Below are 22,972 nucleotides of genomic sequence, written 5' to 3' on the forward strand. Positions count from 1 at the left end.
ACAAATCACAAGTGATATCTAGGAACCCAGATCAAGTCACTGGGGAGATTATCGAGGCATTCGAAATGATCAGAAGGGATAACTGCGTAAGTTGTCAATCTGTGTCGCTGTCATAAAAAAGAGAGAAGAAAAAAAGGAAATCGTGTTACTATCGCGGTAGCGGCCTATGGTGAATGATTTTGCCTGAAAGAAATCTATGTGCAACAGTCACTTTTTCCTCCAATTGTACGATGCTACATATGTGGTAACCATGTGCAATAAAAATTAAGTTGTTAGTAGCGCTGTGTCTTCGTTGCCTTCTCTTGTCCTCATGTTTTTTTTTGCGCTTTGCCTCAAGTTAGACAAACAAAATATTCCGAAAAATCCTGGCTAAGAAATACCAAGTCGAGAATAGAACTGCGACTGCCCTGCACGCGTGCCGGCTCGTATACCACCTGAAGCAGATGGTACACGAGCCGTTGATGTTTTTGCTGCATGCGTTTCCGCTCCCAATCGATGCTCGGTAAATTAAAGTCACCCGCCAATATAATCTTACTATTTTTGTGCCTGATCATTTCATCCTGTAATTTTTGCAAGTATTCGGAAGTATAGCATCCGGTGGTCTGTATATGGCGTAAACGATAAAGGTAAACCCAATAGTTTATCTTGACGCGCAAGCATTCGATCTCAGGGATATCTTCCCTGAGATGGGCAGAAATGCCATTTTTGATAATTTTGATAAGAACGGCAGCCTTCCTCCGCCCCCCCCCCCCCCCCCCCCCTGGTGCACCTGTCTTTTTAGATCACAGCATAGAAAGGAGGAAATATGCTGTCACTTATTTCATCAGCAAAAGAGAAATGGAATTCGACGAAAAAAAAAATCAATTTGTCGCCGGGGAGTAGCACCCCGTAGAAAGTGAATTGGGTTTCCATGAAGGCGAAACGCGAAAGCAGTCGCGAACACTGAGATATCGGTGCGTGTTAAAAGAATCCTCAAGATGACGTTAAGCGATTTCGAGCCCTATTTTATTAACGTCCCTCATATCTAACTTGTCGCGTTGGTACACGCAAAGCAGCAATAGTCGAGAGTAGTCCTAGCAAGTACACTGAAAACTCAATTCGTGAACCTCTCCGGCAGTTCTCGCACTACCCACCGCGATAACTTTACTGCTATGGTGTTGCGCTGCTAAGCACGAGGTCACGGAATCGAATCCCGGCCGAGGCGGCCGCATTTCGATGGTGGCGTAATGCAAAAACAGCCATGTCCCGTGCATTGGGAGCATGTTAAAGGTCTCCCGGTGGTCAAAAGTAATCCGGAGACCCCCCCCCCTCCCCCCTCCCCCCTCCCCACCCCACTACGGCGTGCCTCATTATCAAATCGTGGTGTTTGCATGAAAATCCACAGAATTCATTCATTCATTGAGTTCTAGTACTGTTCCCTGCCGTGAAAAAAAGAGAACATTACGCTGCGTTGCTGAACCTCGAAGGTTCGGCCTCGGCGTTCCATTGGGGGCGAAATGCAGAAACGCTCGTGTGCTCAGATCTAGGTGCAAGTTAAAGAATCCCAGGTGGTCAAAAATGAATCCGGAGTGCCCCACTACGGCGTGCCTCATAATCAGATTTTCGCGCGTAAAACCCCAAAACTTTTTGACTGGAACAGACAAAAAAATAACTTTTCGGCCCTGCCTTGACAACGCTGCGAGCGTTATCCAAAATTTTGGTTCGGGAGAGTAGTCGACACACGTGTTGTATAGAGCACGCGTTGCAACGAGAGGCTGCAAGACCGGACGTTGCACCGAGATAAAAACAAGACACGCAAGCTGAGTCAGCGGGGTCTTACTGGTTTTGCTCTCGCGTGAGAAATATATCTGCGTCTCGATCACTTCTGCGTCTCTCAGCGGTTCGACAGCGCACGTGTGCCTCGCGCGCCAACACTGCTCGGCTTTGGTCTGGTGACGCTGTAGGCAGGGTGGCCTATCAAACAAGCCGCCGTACACGGAGAGCACCTTCTCGCCGCCTTACGTGACACTTACCGGGCACATATATACTGCGCCTTCTTATTCCTGAAAGATTCAGAGGCCAAAAGCCGTGCAGTTCTCGCACGCATATATATTTTATTGCACAGCGTATAGCGGTTACAGTCAGTGCTTAATATTGAATCTGACGCAGACAGAACGATGAAGGCGCACTGCATAATCGCTGCGATCGCAATTGTGGTCCTTTCAGACATCGCAAAGTCGTCTACGGTCGGTGAGTACCGGATTATTTTTTTTCCTAAACGATCGTCGCAGCTGCATTCGCATTCGCGATTCGATTCACTCAGCGGTTCGTAAGCAATAAATTTTCGCATAAAATAGGGAACGGGTTTATCGTGCCAACAAACGGGAATAGCAAATAAGCCGATCAGGGCAAAAGAGTTATTAACAACTGTGAGCTCTCTGAACTAGGCGCAGATGTATTTTACAGCTACAATCGCTTTTTCTTCTTTTTTTAAAGCTATGTATTATTTTTATTCGCTAAGCGGCAACGGTTTATACAGGCGCAAAACGGGGGCGGGGGGGGGGGGCATACTTTTTTAGTGGACTGCTTCAGATATGAACGTTAGCTGCGGAACAGATGAAAAATGCCCGAGCCTGGCGTTTTTTTTTTCCATCTTCGGAGCGAGCAACAGCTTTCAGACTTTTCGCGCACGCCCTTGACGCGAAGGGCGCGTGGCATTTGAGTGGGTTGCGAGCACATCATCCCGCAACGTACGTGCAGATGTTATTGAACGACCCGAAGGACTATGGTTGCAATGTGGGCGTGTTTGTACGTCATCGTAAAATAATTGTAGATTAGTGCAAGCAGCATGGTGCAAGCGCACATACTCGTACATAGTATCGTGTAAGCACCATGTCTTCTCATGACAGTCTCCCGTTAGCGCTACAATACGCTGCTTTGATAACTCAAAACGAGCGCGAACACAGCAGGAGCGCAATCCTAGACGAAGCGTCGCCGGTGCATTCCTGTCGAAAGCTGGGGGGGAAAGACTTACCCAGCGCTACGCAGCTCCATGGAGTTGAGTAATGTATAGTAGAGATTTGGGCGGTAAGCGTCCGTAGCAGGAAATCGCCTCGCAATTGGATCTCCCTAGCATACCACGTTGATGTTTCTTCTTTAAGTCCTGGTGGTGCTCTTCAGCGAGTCGGACAAAATAGCGTAACTATATGCTGTAGCTTGTGACCAATACCTGTTTCTGATCCATGTTTCTTTTGTGAACCTTCGTGCATTCAAAACACGACGGAATGATGATCCTGATGACAGCGACGGTGACGATCTTTTTTTTACAGGACATACCGTGCCGCGCCGTCCCCGATGCCCGTTGTTTCTGATCCCCGAAGGCGGCTGCACCGAACCGCCCAGCAACGTGACATGCGCGGACCTCCGCTGCGAACAATTCAACCAAGCGTGCTGCAGCAGGGCCTGCGGTGGAAAGTTCTGCTTCGGCATACGGCTCGGCGATGATTAGCTTTCCGAAGTCGTTAATAATTCTGTTCACTTTGTGATATCCTTAATTGACGTTTTTGTGTGAAAATGGAGTTGGATATCATGAGTGATCTTTGCAAGGGTCGGCATACATAGTATAAAAAGAACACCTGTGCAAGACCTATACAACAAGTTGGTGGTTCAAAGCAGGGAGGATGCAAATGTAGATTTCCGTGACCGGTGCGCATCAAACGGTTGGGTGTTTAAATGAGATAATATAAGTGGGCTCTTGTAGCTGGAAGTAACAAGTGTAACTGGAAGATTTGCACGTTGTGTTGTGTTATTGCGCCGTCTGCGCTGTTATGCGATGAGAAGAGTGCAGTGGCAAATGTTCTTTTTCAAAATTAATGGGATGCAAGAATAGAACAGCTTTTAGTCCATCGGTGCATCGCGTCCTGCGTGCTCGTCTCGTAGTCCGTGTCCATTTCACTGTTACTTTGTATGCGCGAAAAAATAAAAATAAAAGGCAACGAAAGCTTCTACTTCCATGTGTCGCATCCTTGATAAGTGTTAAAAAAAAATATCTGCAGACTTGAGCTCTGAACTGATTTACTTAGACAGCAGCTGGCCTTCACAGCGTACACCGCCGTCTTCGCACGAACTTTGCGATGAACACAACATCGTATTCGACCGCTACAGTATATATTTCCTGTTATTGCCTTCGAAATACATGCACGCCTATGGCATACACGCATGCCTTTGGCGAGGGTAAAGTGGGGATGAGAAAGTGGCCCCTTGACGACGAGACGACAACGACGTGAAGACCTCGTGATGTCTCGTGCAACGTGATTTCGTAGCGAAAGAGGGCAGAGAGACAGACGGGCGAACGGACCAACTCGGCAAACCCAGTTTCATCTCTTAACTGCTCTCGCAGTGAAAAGTTTTGCTCTAAAATCAAACCTTTCTGATTCGCACATTTGCAATTAACGAGGAAGACGAAAGAATGTACAACTGGGTGGTAAACCAGGCAAGAAAGTAGATTTTCTATTCTACAATGGGCTCGAGGGAGGTCCTACATATAGTATAACGATAACGCAGTCAGACTATCCTGCCATTTCTCCCGGCTAGTATTCAGAAGGCTGCATCAATACACGGAAAAGTTTCGCATTATTGAGCCATAATTTAACTTGTTCGTTCACTGACTGCGTGACAAATGGCAAACATCGGAAACCAGACCCTATAGGCGTGCCGCTTTCGTAAATACTGGGGTGAATTAAGGGTGCACCATGGTGCAAGTTCGCGATGACATTACGAAGGAACCTCTTATTTATCACTCATTTCCTAGTTTCTCGCATACTGTGAAGTTGGTTTATGCTGAAGAACATTGCTCACGAGTTTACTTGCTACACACGGAAAAGGAGCGCTAAATATTAACCTATCGGCTCAAGCCCACGGCATTCTGGACTAGGGACGTCGCCCGCATTATACTTCTCAAGTGGACGTACACTTCTCGAGTACCAAGAACAACTATATTTGGGATGACTGCCGCGTGTCGATGTTGATGATTATGATTTCCATACTATGGCACATACGCGCGACGGGCGATCGGCCAAGAAGAGTGTCCGCCTGTTGATGATGATGATGATTATGATTTCTATACATTGACATGCATTTACCCACAACGGGGGTTTGGCTAAGAAGCGGGTGTTTGAAAATTATGGGGTTTTACGTGCCAAAACCACTTTCTGATTATGAGGCACGCCATAGAGGGGGTATTCCGGAAATTTCGACCACCTGGGGTTCTTTAACGTGCACCTAAACGTAAGTACACGGGTGTTTTCGCCCCCATCGAAATGCGGCCGCCGTGGCCGGGATTCGATCCCGCGACCTCGTGCTCAGCAGCCTAACACCATAGCCACTGAGCAACCACGGCGGGTACGAAGCGCGTGTTAGAATTGCGCATGTCTCCAGTGGGAGATTGGCCAATAAGCGGGCGTTACATATCGTACCAACATCAACTACTTATTTGAGATGATCGCCACGTATTGATGATTATGATTTCCATAATATGTCCTATACCCACAGCGAGCTATTGACCAAGAAGTGGGCGTTACATATCGTACCAACATCAACTAGTTCTTTGAGATGATCGCCGCGCGTTGATGATTATGATTTCCATACTATGGCCTATACCCACAACGAGCGATTGGCCAAGAAGTGGGCGTTACACATCGTACCAACATCAACTAGTTTTTTGTGATGATCGCTGCGTGTTGATGATTGTGATTTCCATACTATGGCCTATACCCGCAACGAGGGATTGACCAAGAAGCGGGCGTTACATATCGTACCAACATCAACTAGTTTTTTGAGATGATCGCCGCGTGTTGATGATTGTGATTTCCATACTATGGCCTATACGCACAACGATGGATTGGCCAAGAAGCGGGCGTTACATATCGTGCCAACATCAGCTAGTTCTTTGAGATGATCGCCGCGTGTTGATGATTGTGATTTCCATACTATGGCCTATACCCACAACGATGGATTGGCCAAGAAGCGGGCGTTACATATCGTGCCAACATCAGCTAGTTGTTTGAGATGATCGCCGCGCGTTGATGATTATGATTTCCATACTATGGACTATACCCTCAACGAGCGATTGGCCAAGAAGCGGGCGTTACATATCGTACCAACGTCAACTAGTTTTTTGAGATGATCGCCGCGTGTTGATAATTATGATTTCCATATTATGGCCTATACCCACAAAGAGGGATTGGCAGCCAACGATCGAAAGCGCTGTTGGAGTTCTTGCATGCCACGGGACTGGACAAGCAATTTTAGTAAGGCTGCTGTCTGATGTACAACATAAGTATTCACTCCTTTTCTTCTACTCGTCATGATTCTTCCCTGTGCTTTCTCTCCCCTTCCCTCTTCCCCTTGCAGAGTAGCCGACTTGAGCGCATCAGCTCAGGTCTACCTCTCCGCCTTTCCTGCAAATAAAATATCTCTTCTACAAAAATTACTAGAGGGAATTCCGGCTCTGCGATCACTCAGCTACCATGGGAATGATGTTAATTACATGAGCTTGTCTAATTTTTGTGTTTATGGGTTCAAGTGTTCCTGTAACGTTATTAATTGCGCTCCATCTTTCTTAATTTCCAAGCACTCTTAGTTTCCTAAACATAGTAGCGCAATTAGTCTCTGAGCACATGCGTGATTGTTGCAAACTATTGTATTTATAACACAATCAGCTGTTGAAAATGATCAATTTGCAAAGTCACAGAGTCGTTTCAAGCCAGAAGGACGAATTAAGTTTAGGCCTAATCCATGTACTACACATCATTTATGTGCTGGCTGAACCGCCCCACTTGCAGCTGCCGAAAACAGTAGTGGTGGAGTTCCTTCAAGTAATTTCTGTGGGAAATTCTATGATGGCAACACCCCTCTGCACACACACGCGCGCACACACAGTATTCCTTTCTATGCACTCAGATGCCATAATGGCCGAGCACAGGGCCGGTAGCGCGCTTGTACCTATTTTATCGGTAGGTACCCGGTGGCAGCTCCAGTCTGCCTTCCGCATCCAGAGCGGGGGCTCTTAAACGAGGCCGTCTGTGGTTGGACAAATGGCGCTGAGAGACTACGTACATGTGATCTCTATAGGGCCCCCTTCTGAGATGCGAACCCTCGCAAGTAGCCAAGCCCCAGGCCGAGGGACGCCTCTATGCATTCGAAAAACCGGAGGGTTCTCCGCGAAGCCGGCATTTGAACCCAATACTATGCGGCTCTCAAAAATTAGAAGGGTCAGACCCTTCCTTAACGTTAAAACACACAAAGTAGGCAATCCATTTTGGGTAATAGTATGTGAACATGAATTCTGGCAGTATTTGCTCTCTGGATACCTGCAAAAACACCTCTCTTCACTATACGTCGATGATCCTTTCCGTGTGAAGAACTCTGGTGACGTCATCGAGTTCCTCGCGACAGGAGCTCCTTGTCCCATGTCTGTGTTTAGCATTGATGTAGAGGAGACATTTTGACGAGGTTTGTGCAGGACTGCATCAAGAATGACAATGATGAACTGTATTTCCAAGACAAGTGCGGTGTTTCCGTGGAGGCATTTCTGGAACTGCTGTCCGTGTATTTATCTTCGACGCTGGTCACTTGGTCCGATGAAGTTTATACCCAGAGATCGGGAGTTCGTATAGGTTCCCGCGCGGCGTCGATACTTAATGAAATTTGCGTGAGTAGGATCGATCGTGACCTAGCGTGTGTTTTAGAAGGTGTTGTGTTAAAAACGATGCGTTATATTGACAATTATATTGTTTTTGTTGAAGCGAACGCCTGCGTCAGTACCAGAGTGAATGTGCTCAAGACATTTAAGGAGAAGGATCGTGGTCTGAACTTCCCCTTTGAAGTACCTAGAGAGCAGATGAGATTGGAAAAACATTAATTAAAATCCTCCTGGACGCACGTCAGCGCGCAGTAGGCGTCTCCCACGCAGGGACCGACAGGGAGTACCTGGTGGCCCTGCGTGGGAGCAGAGTATACATCTGCTCGATCTAAATATCCTAATTGGGGGTGAGCAAGCCTGTTGGGTGTATTCAGCGACGCCTGTGATGTCAATTCTGGATTTCCGTTCTGGTCACTCAAAGCTAGTGAAGAACGGTATTCTCCACATCCTGTTTAGAAGCCGCATTGCGCAAGTCCTGCCCGCATCGAATGAGTGAAGCTTTTTCTAATCAACTCAACAGGCTCAAGAAATCAAGTTATTGAGAATGTACTTTAGCCTCGCTCAGTGAAAGATTACGGAGGAACTTAAGATTGGAAGCAAAAAGTGTCACGACAAGAGAGGTCAACGCTAATGATAAGCCAGCCGCCAGTATTCCATATCTGCACACATTGTCTCACCGCATAAGAAAGGTGGGTAGTAGATTTGGCCTAAAAGTCATCTTCGTGGCAAGGAACAAATTGGGCCACATCTGCGCAACGGTAGGAAGAAAGGTTGAAGGGAATACACAGAAATGGAGTGATTGTGATGTCAAATACCATGACGGGTTGGTTGACTGTGGAAAGGGTATAGTGTGTCACATTCCTCTGTCTTGCGGGAAATGGTACATCGGCGAAACAGGACGGTGTTTGAATAAACCGATTAATGGACCACAGAACTTCTTTGAAAGCGCAGTCGTGGTCTAATCTGTGCTTACTTTGCAAAGAATGTAAGTGCAAAGCGTTGCTAAAAGAAACGAAGGTGCTGTGAAGACACAAAGATGGGGTAGCGAGGGAGATGGCTGAAGCATTTTTTGTTCATAAGTCCGGTGACATGTGCGTGGCGAGGGCATCAGTGAGTCTGCACGAATTAAAAATTGATTATTTAACCACTAATCTTTAAGGTGTCACACGTGTTTATGCCAGGGTATATATTTGGCGTGTTTTTCTAAATAAATCATTGTTGCTAATCTTCGCTTGTCCGTGTTTTCTACCTTGTCCCTCTTCGCTTGCACCACTTTTCTTTGAGTAGCGAAGCCCCGGGTCGGAGGACACCTCCACCCATTAAAAAAAAAAAAATGGAGGGTTCCCCGCGGAACCGGCATTTGTAGCCAGTACCTCCGGCATACGAGGCGGATGCTGTACCACTAGGTCATCGCTGCGGTATTTAAAGGAATCTGGCTGTCGCATACCGCCAACTTCCCATCAGGTAGGTATCCTTCCGAGCTTCTGGAACTCCCGTAGTTGCCGAGCACTGGGCCGGGAGCTCGCTTGTGCCTATTTCACTGGTAGGTACCCGGCGGCAGCACCCGTCTGCCGCCAGCAGCAGCGCGGATGCTCGACTAATTGACCGAAGCTGTGGTGGGAGAAGGGGCCCACAGAGACCTTCGCAAATCTCTATAGCGCCCGTTTCGAGCTCAGAACCCTCATAAACAACCGAGCGTAGCAGGGTCGTCGTACCGTGATACATATCTACCCACTAGCAAAAAAAAAAAAAAAAAAAGAAAATGACAAGACCGGTGGCACTGGGATTTTTCTATTTACTTGGTTGCCTTCCTCTGGCACCAAATGACTGATTATATTTGACTATAATGATTATATATATATATATATATATATATATATATATATATATATATATATATATATATATATATATATATATATATATATAATGATTATATTTGACCGAATGACTGATTATATCTTTATTTGGTTGCCTTCCTCTGACACCACTGACTGATTATATGCACACGTCAGAATTTTCATTGTGCTGCCTTAATGCCAAATAAGGCTGTCCCGGCTAACGTGGGGCCGTTATATTAAGATGACTATAATTCAAGGGAATAAAACCAAGTAGATATTAGATAATTCTATATAACAGATAACACTACCAGACAACAATACTAGATAACAGTTCAGTTGAGAAGCCAACAGTAATTTTTATCGATCGCATTGAATCATATATAATTACAATGTTTTACTTAACTCATTAACTGCTGCCTTATTTGACAAACATCAATGAAGGCGTTGTAGAGAGCTATCGGAAATATCGGACTGCGATGTTTTCGGCAAGATACAATTAGCATGCTTAATTTTTCCAGATGAGAAAGACAGCCCGCGAGACATGAAACAATGGAACATGAAGCTTCTTCTCTTCTGCACCATCCTGAGTTGGTGTTGCAGTTATGCACTGCTTGAGTAACAACGATTTCGCGATCTGCAATGTCGAACACAGCATGCTGCTGGGCTCGTGTCTCATGCGGCTGTAGAATGACCACAAATGCGACGGCTGAGTGCGTGGATTGCGCCAAGACTTTTGTTGAAGTGAAGTCCTTGCGCTTGATCGGCTATACTTCATCGCACGAAGGTCGCTTTGGCAAAAAGATAAAAGTAGAAAGAAACACGCACTGAGGCAGCCATTGAAAGGCTTCTTGGCCGCGTTTTCGTAACTTATAAGTTCGCGCCGTTAGCTCGCGGGCACGGGGCAATGTTTTCTTGACGCCCTCTTCCCATCTCTCTACACAAACCGGCGGATGACCGCGCGCGCGGCGAAAGCACCGCATCGGACTTTCATGAAGGCAAGCGCCGCTAACGAGGAAACGCAGCGTTCGCAGCAACGGCGCATGGCCGTAGAGTGGACAAACGGACGGGCCATACTCTCCCCCGAAGAGGCCGGCCTCGCGCCGCAGCCGCCAAGGAAGTTCTTAGGGGAATTCAAAGTCAAGGCTGCCGCATCGAACCGATCGTTCGGCCAAAAGGAAAGGAAAATGCCGTCTGTCCTGACGCAATTAAGCTTGCATAAACAACAAAAGCGAACCGTCACTGTTTGCCGCCGCAGCAGATGAGCCCAGCGAGGGCGCTGGACCCGCAAGCGGACAGTCAGCGCCAACACGCGTACCGAAGCGGCTGGCCCGTCTCTCTGACACCCACGACTTACCAGCGCCGGCTTTTCATCCAGCTCTTGCACCCTCACTTCATCTTCGAGCTCTGGTTACTGGCGGTGAACTTCACATTTCGGGCACCTGAGGGACATCCAACGAAGGCCTCCTCTACGCCTGTCATTCAAACGGGCGTCGGTGGCATCCTGTATGCACATGTGAATCAGATGAAAAATCGCACAGGCACAGTGAATGCAGGCGAAGCTCCGCGTTCCCTCGTCATCGTTTCCTGACCACTACGCTTCCAGTGACTGCCCGCACAGCCTAACTTTGTGTCGGCCGTGACAGAGACAACTTTCTGTTTGAATTGACGCATACTGGGCTGGCTGCGGTCACTTCACACGATCCTTTGTGTGCGTAAGTCCACTGCATTCGTGCTTTCGTCCTTCCAGGGACCGCTAGGAAATTCGGTGTGTGAGCAGCATCCGTTCGTTACAGCTGGAGCCATGGCAACCATCCGTAATCGAGGAACAGTGCACAAAACAGTTTCAACCGAAGAGGTCACGGCGTGCTTCCCAAATGCGACCATAACCCGGAGCTTGTCAAAGTCTGCGTCTCCCTTCCAATTTCTCTGCAAGCAATTTCACAAGCCTCGGGAATCATTGCTCAGCCAACCTGGAGGATTCATTCGCCTCAGAGGATTCGCAAACTTCACTGTGGTGTTGCTGGTGAGTGATATGCAGCGGTTGCCTTCTACCGTTTCGTGTGAAATTGTGCTCATCATTTTAGGACTATTCGAGGCGAGGGAACCGCGAAGTTACACTGCTACATAGTAGCAATGGCTTAGCGAGAAATTCTTTTCGGGTAGGGGGACGAGGAGGCAGGCACGCACTTGAACAGGTACGAAAAAGGTGAGGGGATAGGGGGGCTAGGCAGCCTCCATACTAACACAAAAATTTCCAGGTGGGCCCCGTAACTTGGCTGCCAGACAGCGCGAACGCTGCAGAAATATCAGTTGACTGAGACCAAGTGGCCTAAATTATCACAGTTCATATATGAGTTGTACTTATATAGTTATAGTTTCTTGCTCTGTATTTTTGCACATTCTGCTTTTTCAAGAACCGTTACTGCGACCTCCCGCCCTTTACTCAAGTTAGTTCACTCGATGGACTTCAATAATAGTATATATAAAAAATGTCATATCGATGAAGCATGCTTCAAGCTAAACAGTTGAAGCATGCTTCAAGGAGTGCGTTGGGAAATTTCTTGCTGCCTGCCAGGACAGTAGTCGGCCTGCATTGTCCTCGCATTTAGCATCTCATTCGTTAGGCAGACAGAAAATTAACCTGCACATTTTATTTTCGTTGATGAAACGGTGTAACTTTTTCAACTTGTCACCCACTAACGCTCTCTATACCTTACTTCTAAGCACAACAATATATGCCACTGTATAGGCCTTTCAGCAAGCGTTCATCGTGCTAAAAGATTAGTGCGAGACGTTGTTCTGTCGAGAAGCGTTGCATTGCTCATGAATAGTGAACAGGGGCCAGTCATTTTGATGTACAACACTTCCAAGGTACCCGCGGGGGTTATCTGAGCCAGCCACCCACGGATATGCTGAACTCCCTCGCAGTCTAAGCTTGCGTCCACGAATCGTGAGGAACGTTGCGCACATATCGACCCTCTAAATGTGCCTCCCTGAACCAGCTTGCGAGACCAAGAAGGGAGGAAACCGAAAAAGGTTTATTGCGATGGCATCTACACGGACACTTCAAGCGCATTTCTGCCGTTGGCATTGGCGTCGCCGTCACCCTGAGGTTCCGTATGAAGTCCAACGACGACATAACACCGTCGCCGTGCGCCCCACGCTGTGTGTGCGAGTGAAAGCGGGCGAGGGGAGCCGACGATCGCAGCGCGATCTCGCCCGTACGAAAGGGACGAAAGCGGAGAGGAAGCGCGCCGTCTTCCGTTGCGCGCGAGGGACCCAACGTTGCGAAGGGGGGGGGGGGGGGCGGCTGCAACTGTGCATGTGGCGGCTGCGGGCGGTCGCACGCCCGTATCTTGAGAGCGATCTGCGTTGGGGGCATTCTAGGTGCGCCGGCGGCTCGTAGCTTTGTGCGTGCTGTGTGTTCTCGGCGCTCACTTTGTGTTGAAGCGATAGACAGCACGTATATCACTTCGCTCGCTGCTGCTGCCGCGTTCCCTCACGCCAGCGTTATGACAGCGAGTGTCCGCGGTCATCGAGTGCGATTCGTTCGTGTTTGATGTGCGCGCTGATACCAAGCTTGTTAATTTAGTTAGCAAGCGAATGTTTATAAGCTGATACGTCCGATCAAATTCTATCGACCCTTTCACTGTTTATAAACACAGGTCCAGGACGGTTTCCGGTTTTGCATGTATTGAAGTAGCCCGCTAAATTTAGAGATCAAGAAAGAATTGGCTGCGATATTGACTAGCAACAGTGCGTTAAAATCTAAGCCCACAGATTTTCAACACTTTTCCTCTGTACATAAGAACAATTTTACAAGTGAATATTGCCCTAATTACACGAAAATTTTTATGTGTTTGTCTTGAGGCGTAATGCGCATGTATTTTATCTGAAAACTCAAAGATAGGCTTTCCGCCAGTAAAACAACTGAAAAACGCGCTTTGTGTTCCGACGCAGTAGACTGATAAGGCCCGCGACCGGAAGTTTCTTGGGGGCGGACTCTCGCTGCAGTTATCACACGAGTGAAACCGTCTATTATTAGTTCGTATGGCTCTTTGCTAATTTGCTATCGGAATCGATGCTTCGTCTTTCCTGCGAAACTGCGACTTTATTTTTTGTCGGGAGATTCGAAAACATTGCTCATAACGACTGTATGACACTTTCGAACACTCTTCTAAGAATTTTTTTGCAAAAGCTGCATTTGATCCACACGCATTTAAGTTGTTATACTGATTTGCCATAGTGGTCTCTCCATTTTTTTCCGAGTTTAATCTTAATGGTATTTGTATAGTTATGCCAGGGCAGCAGGCTAAATTTTGTGCCACTCGTAAATGCACTCATAACGTTCCGAAGTACTTGCAAACGTAATTCATTGAAAAGGCCGCAATTAATTCACACGGTTTTTACTTAGATTACGCATTACCCACAATGTGCCCCTTATTTTTAAGGTGCCTTCTTTAGTTCACCGAGCATACCGGGAAAACCCACTGTAAACCCCGTATTATAACGCATGAATAAAGACAGGGGGTGAAGGGGGTTGTAATTATGTGCACAAATTTTACTTAGGCCGGAAAAATTAACGTTCCTCAACACATTAAAGTTAGCCCCCCCCCCTCCCCCCCAAATCCACGAAGTTATAACTCGGTATCGTATACAGTTCCTTTAGGACTCGGGGAAACATTGCGGATAATGGCAGTATGTCAGTTGCTATGGAACGCTTGAATAAATAATCGTCTACAAAAGCTGTAATCAGCCTACACAGATTAAACATTCATCGTACGTAACCGACAACTTGGTTCCTACTCAACGAAATATAAACAGCGTGACTCCCAATGTTCAATGAGGTGACCGGGAAAACCAACTACACGCCACGTATAACGCATGGAAGTTGCAAGAAAACGAACATTCAGTAATTATTCTCAAGGCACTTCAAGCTTTTGCTACAAGGTTATAAATAGCATGGCGCCCATTCTCGCTGAATACGAAATTGCTACCATTTTTGGTCCATCCAGAGCAGCGGGAAACTTTGTAGGCGTTTCATATAACGCCCTAAAACAGGCCGAAAACGAAGGTTTAGAAATTTTAATTTAGTTCGCTAGTTGACCTACACACTTCAAAGTTTACCAGCATATCGCCAGTAACAGTTTCCACATGTTCTCAAAATATAAGCATCGCCAGTAACTTAGTCTCTTTTTTTCCCAAAAACCTGAGAACAAGCAGATAACGTTTTTCAGGGCTTCTAATCGTATTAACAGCTTCGCTGTAAAAAAAAAAAGAACAATACGAGAGCGCTCTTTTCGCTAGGCGGCTCGCGTTGTAGTGAGGCTTATAGCGCGTGAAAAGACAAGGACGAAAGGAAGACCTGACTTCAGAGTTAGACTTCGGACTTTAGAGTTAGCGCCTGTGTGTGTCACGTCTTCCTTTCGTCCTTGTCTTTTCACGCGCTATAAGCCTCACGATGTCTTACCAACAAGCCCAAATCGCTGCATCACGTTGCAGATCTTAGCAAACAATGCTTTGAACACGATATGGTTATGTTTGTGGGCTAATGGCTGCAACTGTAATCTACATCAGACTAGAGAGAGAGAAACAAAGAGGGAAAGGTAGGGAGGTTAACCAAGGACATGCCCGGTTGCATACGCAACAATTGAGGAGCGGAAAAGGAAAGAATAGATAAGCAGGGAGAAGAAAAATAATAGTGTCCATAAATCACACTCAGTCGCAGAGGAATCTCCGCTATCACAACTGTTGGTACAATCCAGTATCGTTCATGAAGTGCAAAAGGGCTTTTGTGGCCTTTTGCATGCAAGAACGCATAGGCCGTTATCCAATGATCATTTCTTCCGAGAGCGTTGCATTATTTAACAGGTTGAGTTTAGCTTGTAAAATGCGTCGTTCAGTGTGAAAGGATGGACAGTGACACAGAAGGTGCTGTTGAGTCTCATCGCACCCGCACAAATTGCACGCCGCACTGTTGGCCATCCGTATTAGGAATGAATAGGGATGGCCCAACTACATGGCGACACAGTAAAGTTGTTTCGAGACGAGAGAGTCTAGGTTTTCCGTTCTTGAGAACGGAGAACCTATAGACTCCAGAGAACCAAGAGCAGCATCCGGTCTTGAGAGTGGTACAGGAACCCGCTGATGTTTTTGATGAGCCGAACGCGCAGCTTCATCTGCGCTGTCGTTGCCGACAATTCCGCAGTGACTCGGCAACCACTGAAATACAATGTCGTGTCCTTTCTCGAGCGCGTGATGATGAACGTGCCTTATTTCGTACGTTAGCTGCTTGAGTAACACATGACGTAGGACAAACTGCAGTGTTTCTAGGGCTGCTTTCGAATCGCAGAAAATGGCCCAACGATTTGGTGGCATGCTGGAGCACCTAATTGAGGCACCTTGAAGAATCGCAAGTTCTGCGGCTGTAGACGTGGTATTGTGCGAATAGTTAAATTGCAAAGAGACAGCGTCCGATGGAACAACTACTGCTCCGGTAGAGCTGCTGGAATAGGTAGAACCGTCCGTGCAAATGTGCATGTGGTCAAAATAAGTCTCGTTGAGGAGAAGCAGATAACTGCTTCAGGGCTAGCGGTGACAAGGCTTAGCAATTCCAAGAACTGAGAGGCACACGTGAATTTGCTGGAGACACCACAATGCCAATGTTTGGCGTTTCGCAGGCTTTAATTTAGGTGGTATCGAGTTATGGGTCTATCGTCGCAATACAACAGAATGTAGCCTGTGGTCTTCGCGCTGGAAAACCGGCTAAATGGTGGGATGGTAGCCGTGAAAGGTGTAGAATGTACGCTCTTAGCGCGGTAAGAATCGTAGCTACAACCATATAACCAGTATGTTCTTCGGTACAGACCAACTTAGGCGCTGTTTGATATGCTACGGCATAAAGTATAGCCTTCAGATCTTCCTTAGTGTCAGTGTAAGAACGCGTTTATGCGCCAGAATCATTGTAATTGTGAGCGTGCCATGTCAATTTTCTTTTCATTAAGACCTGTCCACACGCCTGCGTTGCGACATGCTGACGAGCAAAGTAATCGTACGGCGTGACTCCGTGATTGCCGGTGCCATAACATATCTGTTTTGTGCGCATATTAATGCTTAAGATTATCGTGAAAACAACAAGGAAATATTGACACTTAGTTTTTTTTCTTCTGCGTTTCCGACGAAGTGTTCCAAACAAAAACGGATACAACGTAGAAGGAAGGGAATCATTAGAAAAAGCTCCGGTGAAGCTAAAGCATCCTATTTCGGACAAAGGGCCCACACGTCTTGGTTGCGACAGCAGATGGTTGTCAGTGTACGCTTCCCATGCAGTGCGCGGCACTGAGATGGCTTTGAACTCGGAAGCAGCAATAAAAAAATGTTCGCCTTCATCCATGTCCATGTAAGCATCAACGCGTCTGACTAACGTCGCAGTGAGATGCTATTTACAGACAGACGGGACGCTTGATATTCGTTTGTTATGAGAATCAATTTGTCGCCGGCGATAGGCTTGTTGTATAATATACAGCATGGCCATGTTGGTTATAGAAGTTCATATTTGGAACGCTGTTCACCCTTCACGAATGCATGGAAAATTTCCCATTTTTATTTCCTCCATATTTGGCGCTTGCGACATCCTGATTAGAAAAAAGAAATACAGAAAAAAACATCAATATGCTCATGATCATGAAGAACCTTTATTGGGCAAATGAGGGTTCGAATGCTCATGTATGTGATAGGGCTGTTTGGATAGGCGATGAAATCGCAATCATACAATAAATACATTTCACATAAAATATAAGTATCGTGTTGGCCATATCTTCTTGAATCCTTTTACATTAATTGGTGAAAATACGTCCCTGTAGTGTACCGTGGATGTCGTGTTTGTATAAGCGTGCAGTAAGCGCTGGATCTTTATTGGGTGTAATCTGGAAGATGTCCTCAATCGCGTCGTGACCGGCTCTCCCCCTCCCCTTAGGTATAAGGCCGAAATTTTTATTCCCGGTTCGGCCAATGAGGCAAGTTTTTCTAGTCTTTCATTCATTTCTTGTAGCCCAGTGACGGATAACATTTGCGTAAAACGTCCGTAAACGTTGTAAACATCTCGAGAGTGAAAGCTAGCCAGTAATATTAGCAATGATCGGGAAGCAGTGTGAGTTGCAAGCGCGTAATTAGTCTTTCTTAGGATTCACAACACGATTCTTAAATCGCAGAAGGCCCGCTCTTCAAGCCACGACGTCGCGTGCAAAGGAACAGAGACCATGGGTTTCAATGGAGGACGAGACCCTTTTTACGAATGCATGGCTTTGAATCTTCAGAAATGTTTAGATTGATTCGACAGTTGTCATAATTCAACAGAACGAAAGTTAAAAAAATACCGGTTAAAAAGGATGTAATGGCAGAGTACTTGCAGATGGCCATGGTTTCTTCACTCGAAAAGCGCCGTCACGCGGTGCCAAGAATGGCGGGTCCACGTTGGGGAAGCCACGCTACTTCGATGTTGCACTCTACATTGGTGGTGAACCAGGTGCTTTCACCGTTGTCTTTAAGATCGCCGTCCCAGTCACAGTACGATCGCCTGGAGTCCCTGCGTCGGAAAGGCCTCAGATAAACTCTTGAGGCACTATTACGTAAAACTATTCCAAACTGTGTGGAGATTAGTCGACAGGAAGCTGCACGGCCCTTTCAAAGCGATCGTATCGACTGAGCCGAAACGCCGTCACAACCTGCTTCAGCACAGCTGTTTTGACCTTTTCTTTATTTTCTCTTTTTTCTGTTATGACCTTGACGCGGCGACGGCGATGTCACCAGTTTTTTTTTTACTTTAACGCCACCAATCATTTATTATTCTTATTATACCATCATCACTTGTACCAATCAGTTATTTTTATACTCAGCAGCCCCACAGCAGGCTTCTCTGCAAAGACACCCGTAATGCGGAAAACTAAATTTCAAGGCGACCTGACGAGAACGGTTTTCTCTCTGGTCAACCTTATCATTTTTTCTTTAAATTGTTCCTTATCCCTTATAAACCTACGAATCATCTTCATTTTCACCATATAACCATTAAATATCTTGACTTCGCAAATTACGAATTTTTGTGCAGGTACAAGGCTTTACACTTTTCGCGTGACAGACAGATTTCGCTGGGGTACTCGTCAAAGAATGCTTACGCATGAAAAATCATATCTTTCCGATTCTGCACCTTTCTCACCATTAGCTTTCCGCGATTGGTCAAAATGTTTTCGGGCTGCTCCCCTTCGCCTGTCTATCACGTGGCTGCAAGAAGTGGGAAAAAGTGCTCCACTGTTTGGTCGTATGACCATTTTAGGGAAGAAGGGGGGTTAACCGAGGAGCCCGATTTTTATAAGTCGTATCATGAGAAGCCAACAAACACTGACACCAAGGACAGCACAGCGGAAATTACTTGTGCTTAATGAATGAAAATAAAGTAACGATAAATTAATGGAAAGTATAGTGGATGAAAAACAACTTGCCACAGGTGGGAACCGAACCCACAGCCTTTGCATTTCGCGTGCGATGCTCTACCAATTGAGCTACCGCGGCGGCGTTTCCCCATCCACTTTCTTGGGTATTTATGTGTGCTAGTAGAACCCTGGGTGTGTTATCCAGCGCCACTACTCACAGACCTTGGCGGCGGACGTGGAACGTCCTTTTTGCCGCAGGCGTCACGAGAACGTGATCTTTTTGGGTGAAGGCAACTGGTCAATAAACCCACATATGCTACCTGAAGGCATCAATGTTGCCGGATTCGAGACCCTCGTTATGTTATAAACGAGAAGAAGGGGGGTTAACCGAGGGGCCCGATTTTTATAAGTCATATCATGAGAAGCCAACAAACACTGACACTAAGGACAACATAGGGGAAATTACTTGTGCTTAATGAATGAAAATAAAGTAACGATAAATTAATGGAAAGTAAAGTGGATGAAAAAACAACCTGCCGCAGGTGGGAACCGAACCCACAGCCTTCGCAAAAGTACGTTCCACGTCCGCCGCCACGGTCTGTGAGTGGTGGCGCTGGCTAAGGCTCCCAGGGTTCTACTAGCACACATAAATACCCAAGAAAGTGGCTGGGGAAACGCCGCCGCGGTAGCTCAATTGGTAGAGCATCGCACGCGAAATGCAAAGGCTGTGGGTTCGGTTCCCACCTGCGGCAAGTTGTTTTTTCATCCACTTTATTACTTTATTTTCATTCATTAAGCACAAGTAATTTCCCCTATGTTGTCCTTGGTGTCAGTGTTCGTTGGCTTCTCATGATACATTTTAGGGAAGGGTAAGACTAGATACGAGCGGGAAATCTTAGAAGCCTTTCACATTGGAAATGAGAAAGAAAATTGTGTCAGTGATACGTCTTTGTGTTTAACCAACAAGGAACGTGCTTACCTATCGGGTAGGTAAAAGGCGATTAAACACTGACATTGATTCACGGGTCTTGGGTGAAGTAGAAGTTGCGCATGCGTCGGCTGTTTTCGTGCGGCAATGTACTTTTCGAGGTGTTATCAACGTACATGTCTTGGGAGGAGTTGAAGATGCGCATGCGTCGGAGGTTATGCGCGGCAATGTGAATTCCAATAAAGTAGAGCGCCCGTCCGCGTTAACGCCTTTTTCTTGTGTGCGCGTCCTTTGCGTTTCGCTGGTACGCCCTTTTTCAAGTTCGTTATAAGGAGTCTACTACGTTATCCCTCGCACCATGTCAACGATGCGCTACCGGAAGATTGCGCCACAGTGTATGTTCTCGAACCCAATACTACTGCATTTACTGCATCGTGATTTCCATGTCTAGACGGATATCACCTATAGGGAAAGTGCCGAAATAAACCAGTCCACACCGGAAGTCCGCTGCGCGAGGGCAGATTGAGCAGTTTTGACAACTGAAAATGTATAGTTTCGCGACAACGCGAAAGGAAGTTTGCTGTTTTGTTTCCGACAGGGGTGTGTTATTTGTCAGCCGCGTCTATGCTTAAGTTCATCCGTAATTCGCGTCGCTGTTCGCCTCGTCGCAGAAATTTAGTGCTTTTGAGTCTTACGAATCGTAGTGGAGGTCTCGGTGCGGTGTGCGACATGCTGGAGGAGCAGAAAAAATCCGAAATGTCCGAAGTTTCTGCCTATCGGCATGGTAATTTATTCTGTGAATTATAGCAAGGTACGCTCTTTCAGAGATGGCTATTCGATACTCACTGCTGATAAAACGAGACAACAACAGTAAATAAAGGAAAGCAAAAAGCATAAATGCAAAAGCGGTCATGTGCCGGACATAGGGCGCATGTTAAAGAAACCCAGGTGATCAAAATTAATCCGAAGTCCCTGAATCTGTGTTTAGAAAAAAATTGCCTGTGGTTTAGCTCCGGTTAACCCTAGTTGAATTGCGAAAGCAAGAGCCGCAGTCAAAAGCAAGAGTCCCTCCGGGACGTGGCACTTCTAGCCGCATCTTCGTTACGACGCTTCTCGAGTCGTGCGGCAAGTTCTTCTGGCGTCTCTTGAGCGCATTCTCTCTTCCTCGCTTCGTTCTGTCGTTGTTGCGTCTCTTTCGCACTTCCCATAACGACTAAATACACTGTGGCGAAGCGTATGTGTATGTGTATGTGTATATATATATATACACATCCAGCGAGGCGACACCTCCTCTCCCTCTACTCCAGCGGAGCACATCTGGTGGAGCGAGCAGCGACGGCAGCGGCGTCGACGGCGGCGCCATCTGTTGGAGCGCGGCTGCAGCTTTGCTAGGCAACGGCGGCTCAAGGTCGTTCGTCGGCCATGGCAATGGCATACGGCATACGGCGCGACGAGCCGAAATGGCTCGCTGGCTGGCGTAGTAAAGCTTTCGCTTTAATAATATTCTTGGGTTTTACGTGCCGAAAATACGATCTGATTATAAGGCACACCGGAGTGGTGGACTCTGTAATAATTTTGACCACATGGGTCCTTTAACGCCCTCCTAAATATAAGTGAACGAGCATATATTTTTATTTTTTTGCATTTCACCTACATCGAAACGTGGCCACCGTGGCCAGGATCGAACCGGCGACCTCGTGCTGAGCAGCGCAACGCCTTAGCCACTGGGCTAACTGCGGGCATGGAAGCTGCCTTTTGATGCAGTACGTGAAAATTTCGTGGTTATGTGACCTTGGAAGTAGCCATGCCTTTTATCGAGTTTTTCGACCCCGGTTGTTTCGTCAGTTCCACGGACTTGCAGCACGTTATCTCGTATTATTTCATCGCGTGTAAATTTGGATATTCACGCTTCGTAGATCAAGCACGCACAATGAACTGTTCACCTTCTGCACAGCGTTTTGCAGCCTAGTATTAAGTTCTTGCCCGGCTAATCAGCCAGACACACCCCCTGCTTTCTGGCTTTCTGACAGATCCGCGTTCGTGAAGCAACTCCGAAGAGAGAGAGAGAGAGAGAGAGGAGGAGGAAAGAAAAGAAGTGGGATTTCTTTCATCCTGGATAAGATGTCAACCTGTTCTCTTCCTTTCGACACCGCACGCTGCTCCGTAGCTTTAATTAGATCAGAACATACCGATTTGATAATTTTATAAATATATTGTACAAAATAATGAGACGAATGTTGCAAACGTAAATCACGGTCTTTTACACTGCTAAATATGTGATACAAACCCTAACTAGCTTTGGGTGAAGCTTCACATGCCCTGGATTTGAGACCAATTTCATCAGGAAAAATGGTAACACAGGCCAGCGTTAACATCCGAAACATATCTTACAAAAAAAAAAGAAACTGCATTTGCGCCGCTTCTGTACACGAAGAAATCAACTACCAAAGCAAAGAATGAAATCGATAATCTCATGAAAAGGACGCGCGAAATAAGCTTCGCGCGTCCTTTTTTAAATTTCTTATGTATTTTTTTGCGGTTTATGGTACCCTGCAGCATTTTATGAGCAAGTGCCTGTTCTGGTCCAGCGAAGTAATTGGTGTCTGCATTTAATCCCGGTAACTCGTGCTGGTGAATACGTTTCGCACTGCTCTATGATTAGAAAGAAGCTTCCGCACGCCAAAAACGTCGAACTCAAGGGTCCCTAAAGAAATCGTCTATTAAACTGCGCCGTAGCGCCATGAAGCGATTTAGCGCACGTTGTACGGAAAACAAAAGACGTGTACGCAAGCGTCATTGCGTAACGCGCGATCGAGTCTGCCGACATCAAATAGCGTCGGAGAAGGGCGACGGGTCGAGCCTCTTCCTACATCGAGTACCGATCATGTCTTTTCACCGACTAGTCTCTCGGGCCAACCTGACTGCCAGCGCGCGTTCGTTATTCGCGGAGGAGTCTCGATTATCCAGCGCTTCTTTTTCCTCAAACACGCCGTAGCCCTCCGTTTTCCTGCAGACTACATTTTGTTGTGGGTTGAGAAACGCGTGTGTTTTGGTCGGATCCTGCGAGATTTTTCCTCAATACTCGGCGACATTTGTT

The 22,972-nt window shown here is 46.6% G+C and overlaps 2 protein-coding genes and 1 long non-coding RNA gene across 6 annotated transcripts in view; 2 read left to right on the forward strand and 1 right to left on the reverse strand.

The window, feature by feature from the left end:
• LOC142559193 (uncharacterized) overlaps positions 1 to 22,972 on the reverse strand; it is a 91,166-nt gene that overhangs the window by 28,571 nt on the left and 39,623 nt on the right. For both annotated transcript variants that reach the window (XM_075670835.1, XM_075670842.1), the window contains exon 2: positions 17,927 to 18,106. In XM_075670835.1, coding sequence (XP_075526950.1) covers position 17,927 — 1 coding nt within the window. In that variant the 5' untranslated portion in view covers positions 17,928 to 18,106. The remainder of the gene's footprint in view (positions 1 to 17,926; positions 18,107 to 22,972) is intronic.
• Positions 1,432 to 3,986, forward strand: LOC142573079 (uncharacterized). The gene is made up of 2 exons (XR_012826208.1): positions 1,432 to 2,229; positions 3,309 to 3,986. It is a non-coding gene; the product is annotated as an uncharacterized LOC142573079 (long non-coding RNA).
• The window catches only part of LOC142559157 (diacylglycerol O-acyltransferase 1-like), an 85,275-nt gene continuing 72,909 nt past the window's right edge, over positions 10,607 to 22,972 (forward strand). The window contains exons 1-2 of one of the 3 annotated variants that reach the window (XM_075670825.1): positions 10,607 to 11,234; positions 11,316 to 11,545. In XM_075670825.1, the coding sequence (XP_075526940.1) occupies positions 11,324 to 11,545 (222 nt within the window). In that variant the 5' untranslated portion in view covers positions 10,607 to 11,234; positions 11,316 to 11,323. Of the gene's footprint in view, positions 11,546 to 22,972 lie in introns of all 3 variants that reach the window. The other 2 variants (XM_075670826.1, XM_075670827.1) reach the window with 2 other exon arrangements.

This window comes from Dermacentor variabilis, chromosome 1 (genome assembly GCF_050947875.1).
Source record: "Dermacentor variabilis isolate Ectoservices chromosome 1, ASM5094787v1, whole genome shotgun sequence".
In the NCBI taxonomy this organism is placed as follows: Eukaryota; Metazoa; Arthropoda; class Arachnida; order Ixodida; family Ixodidae; genus Dermacentor; species Dermacentor variabilis.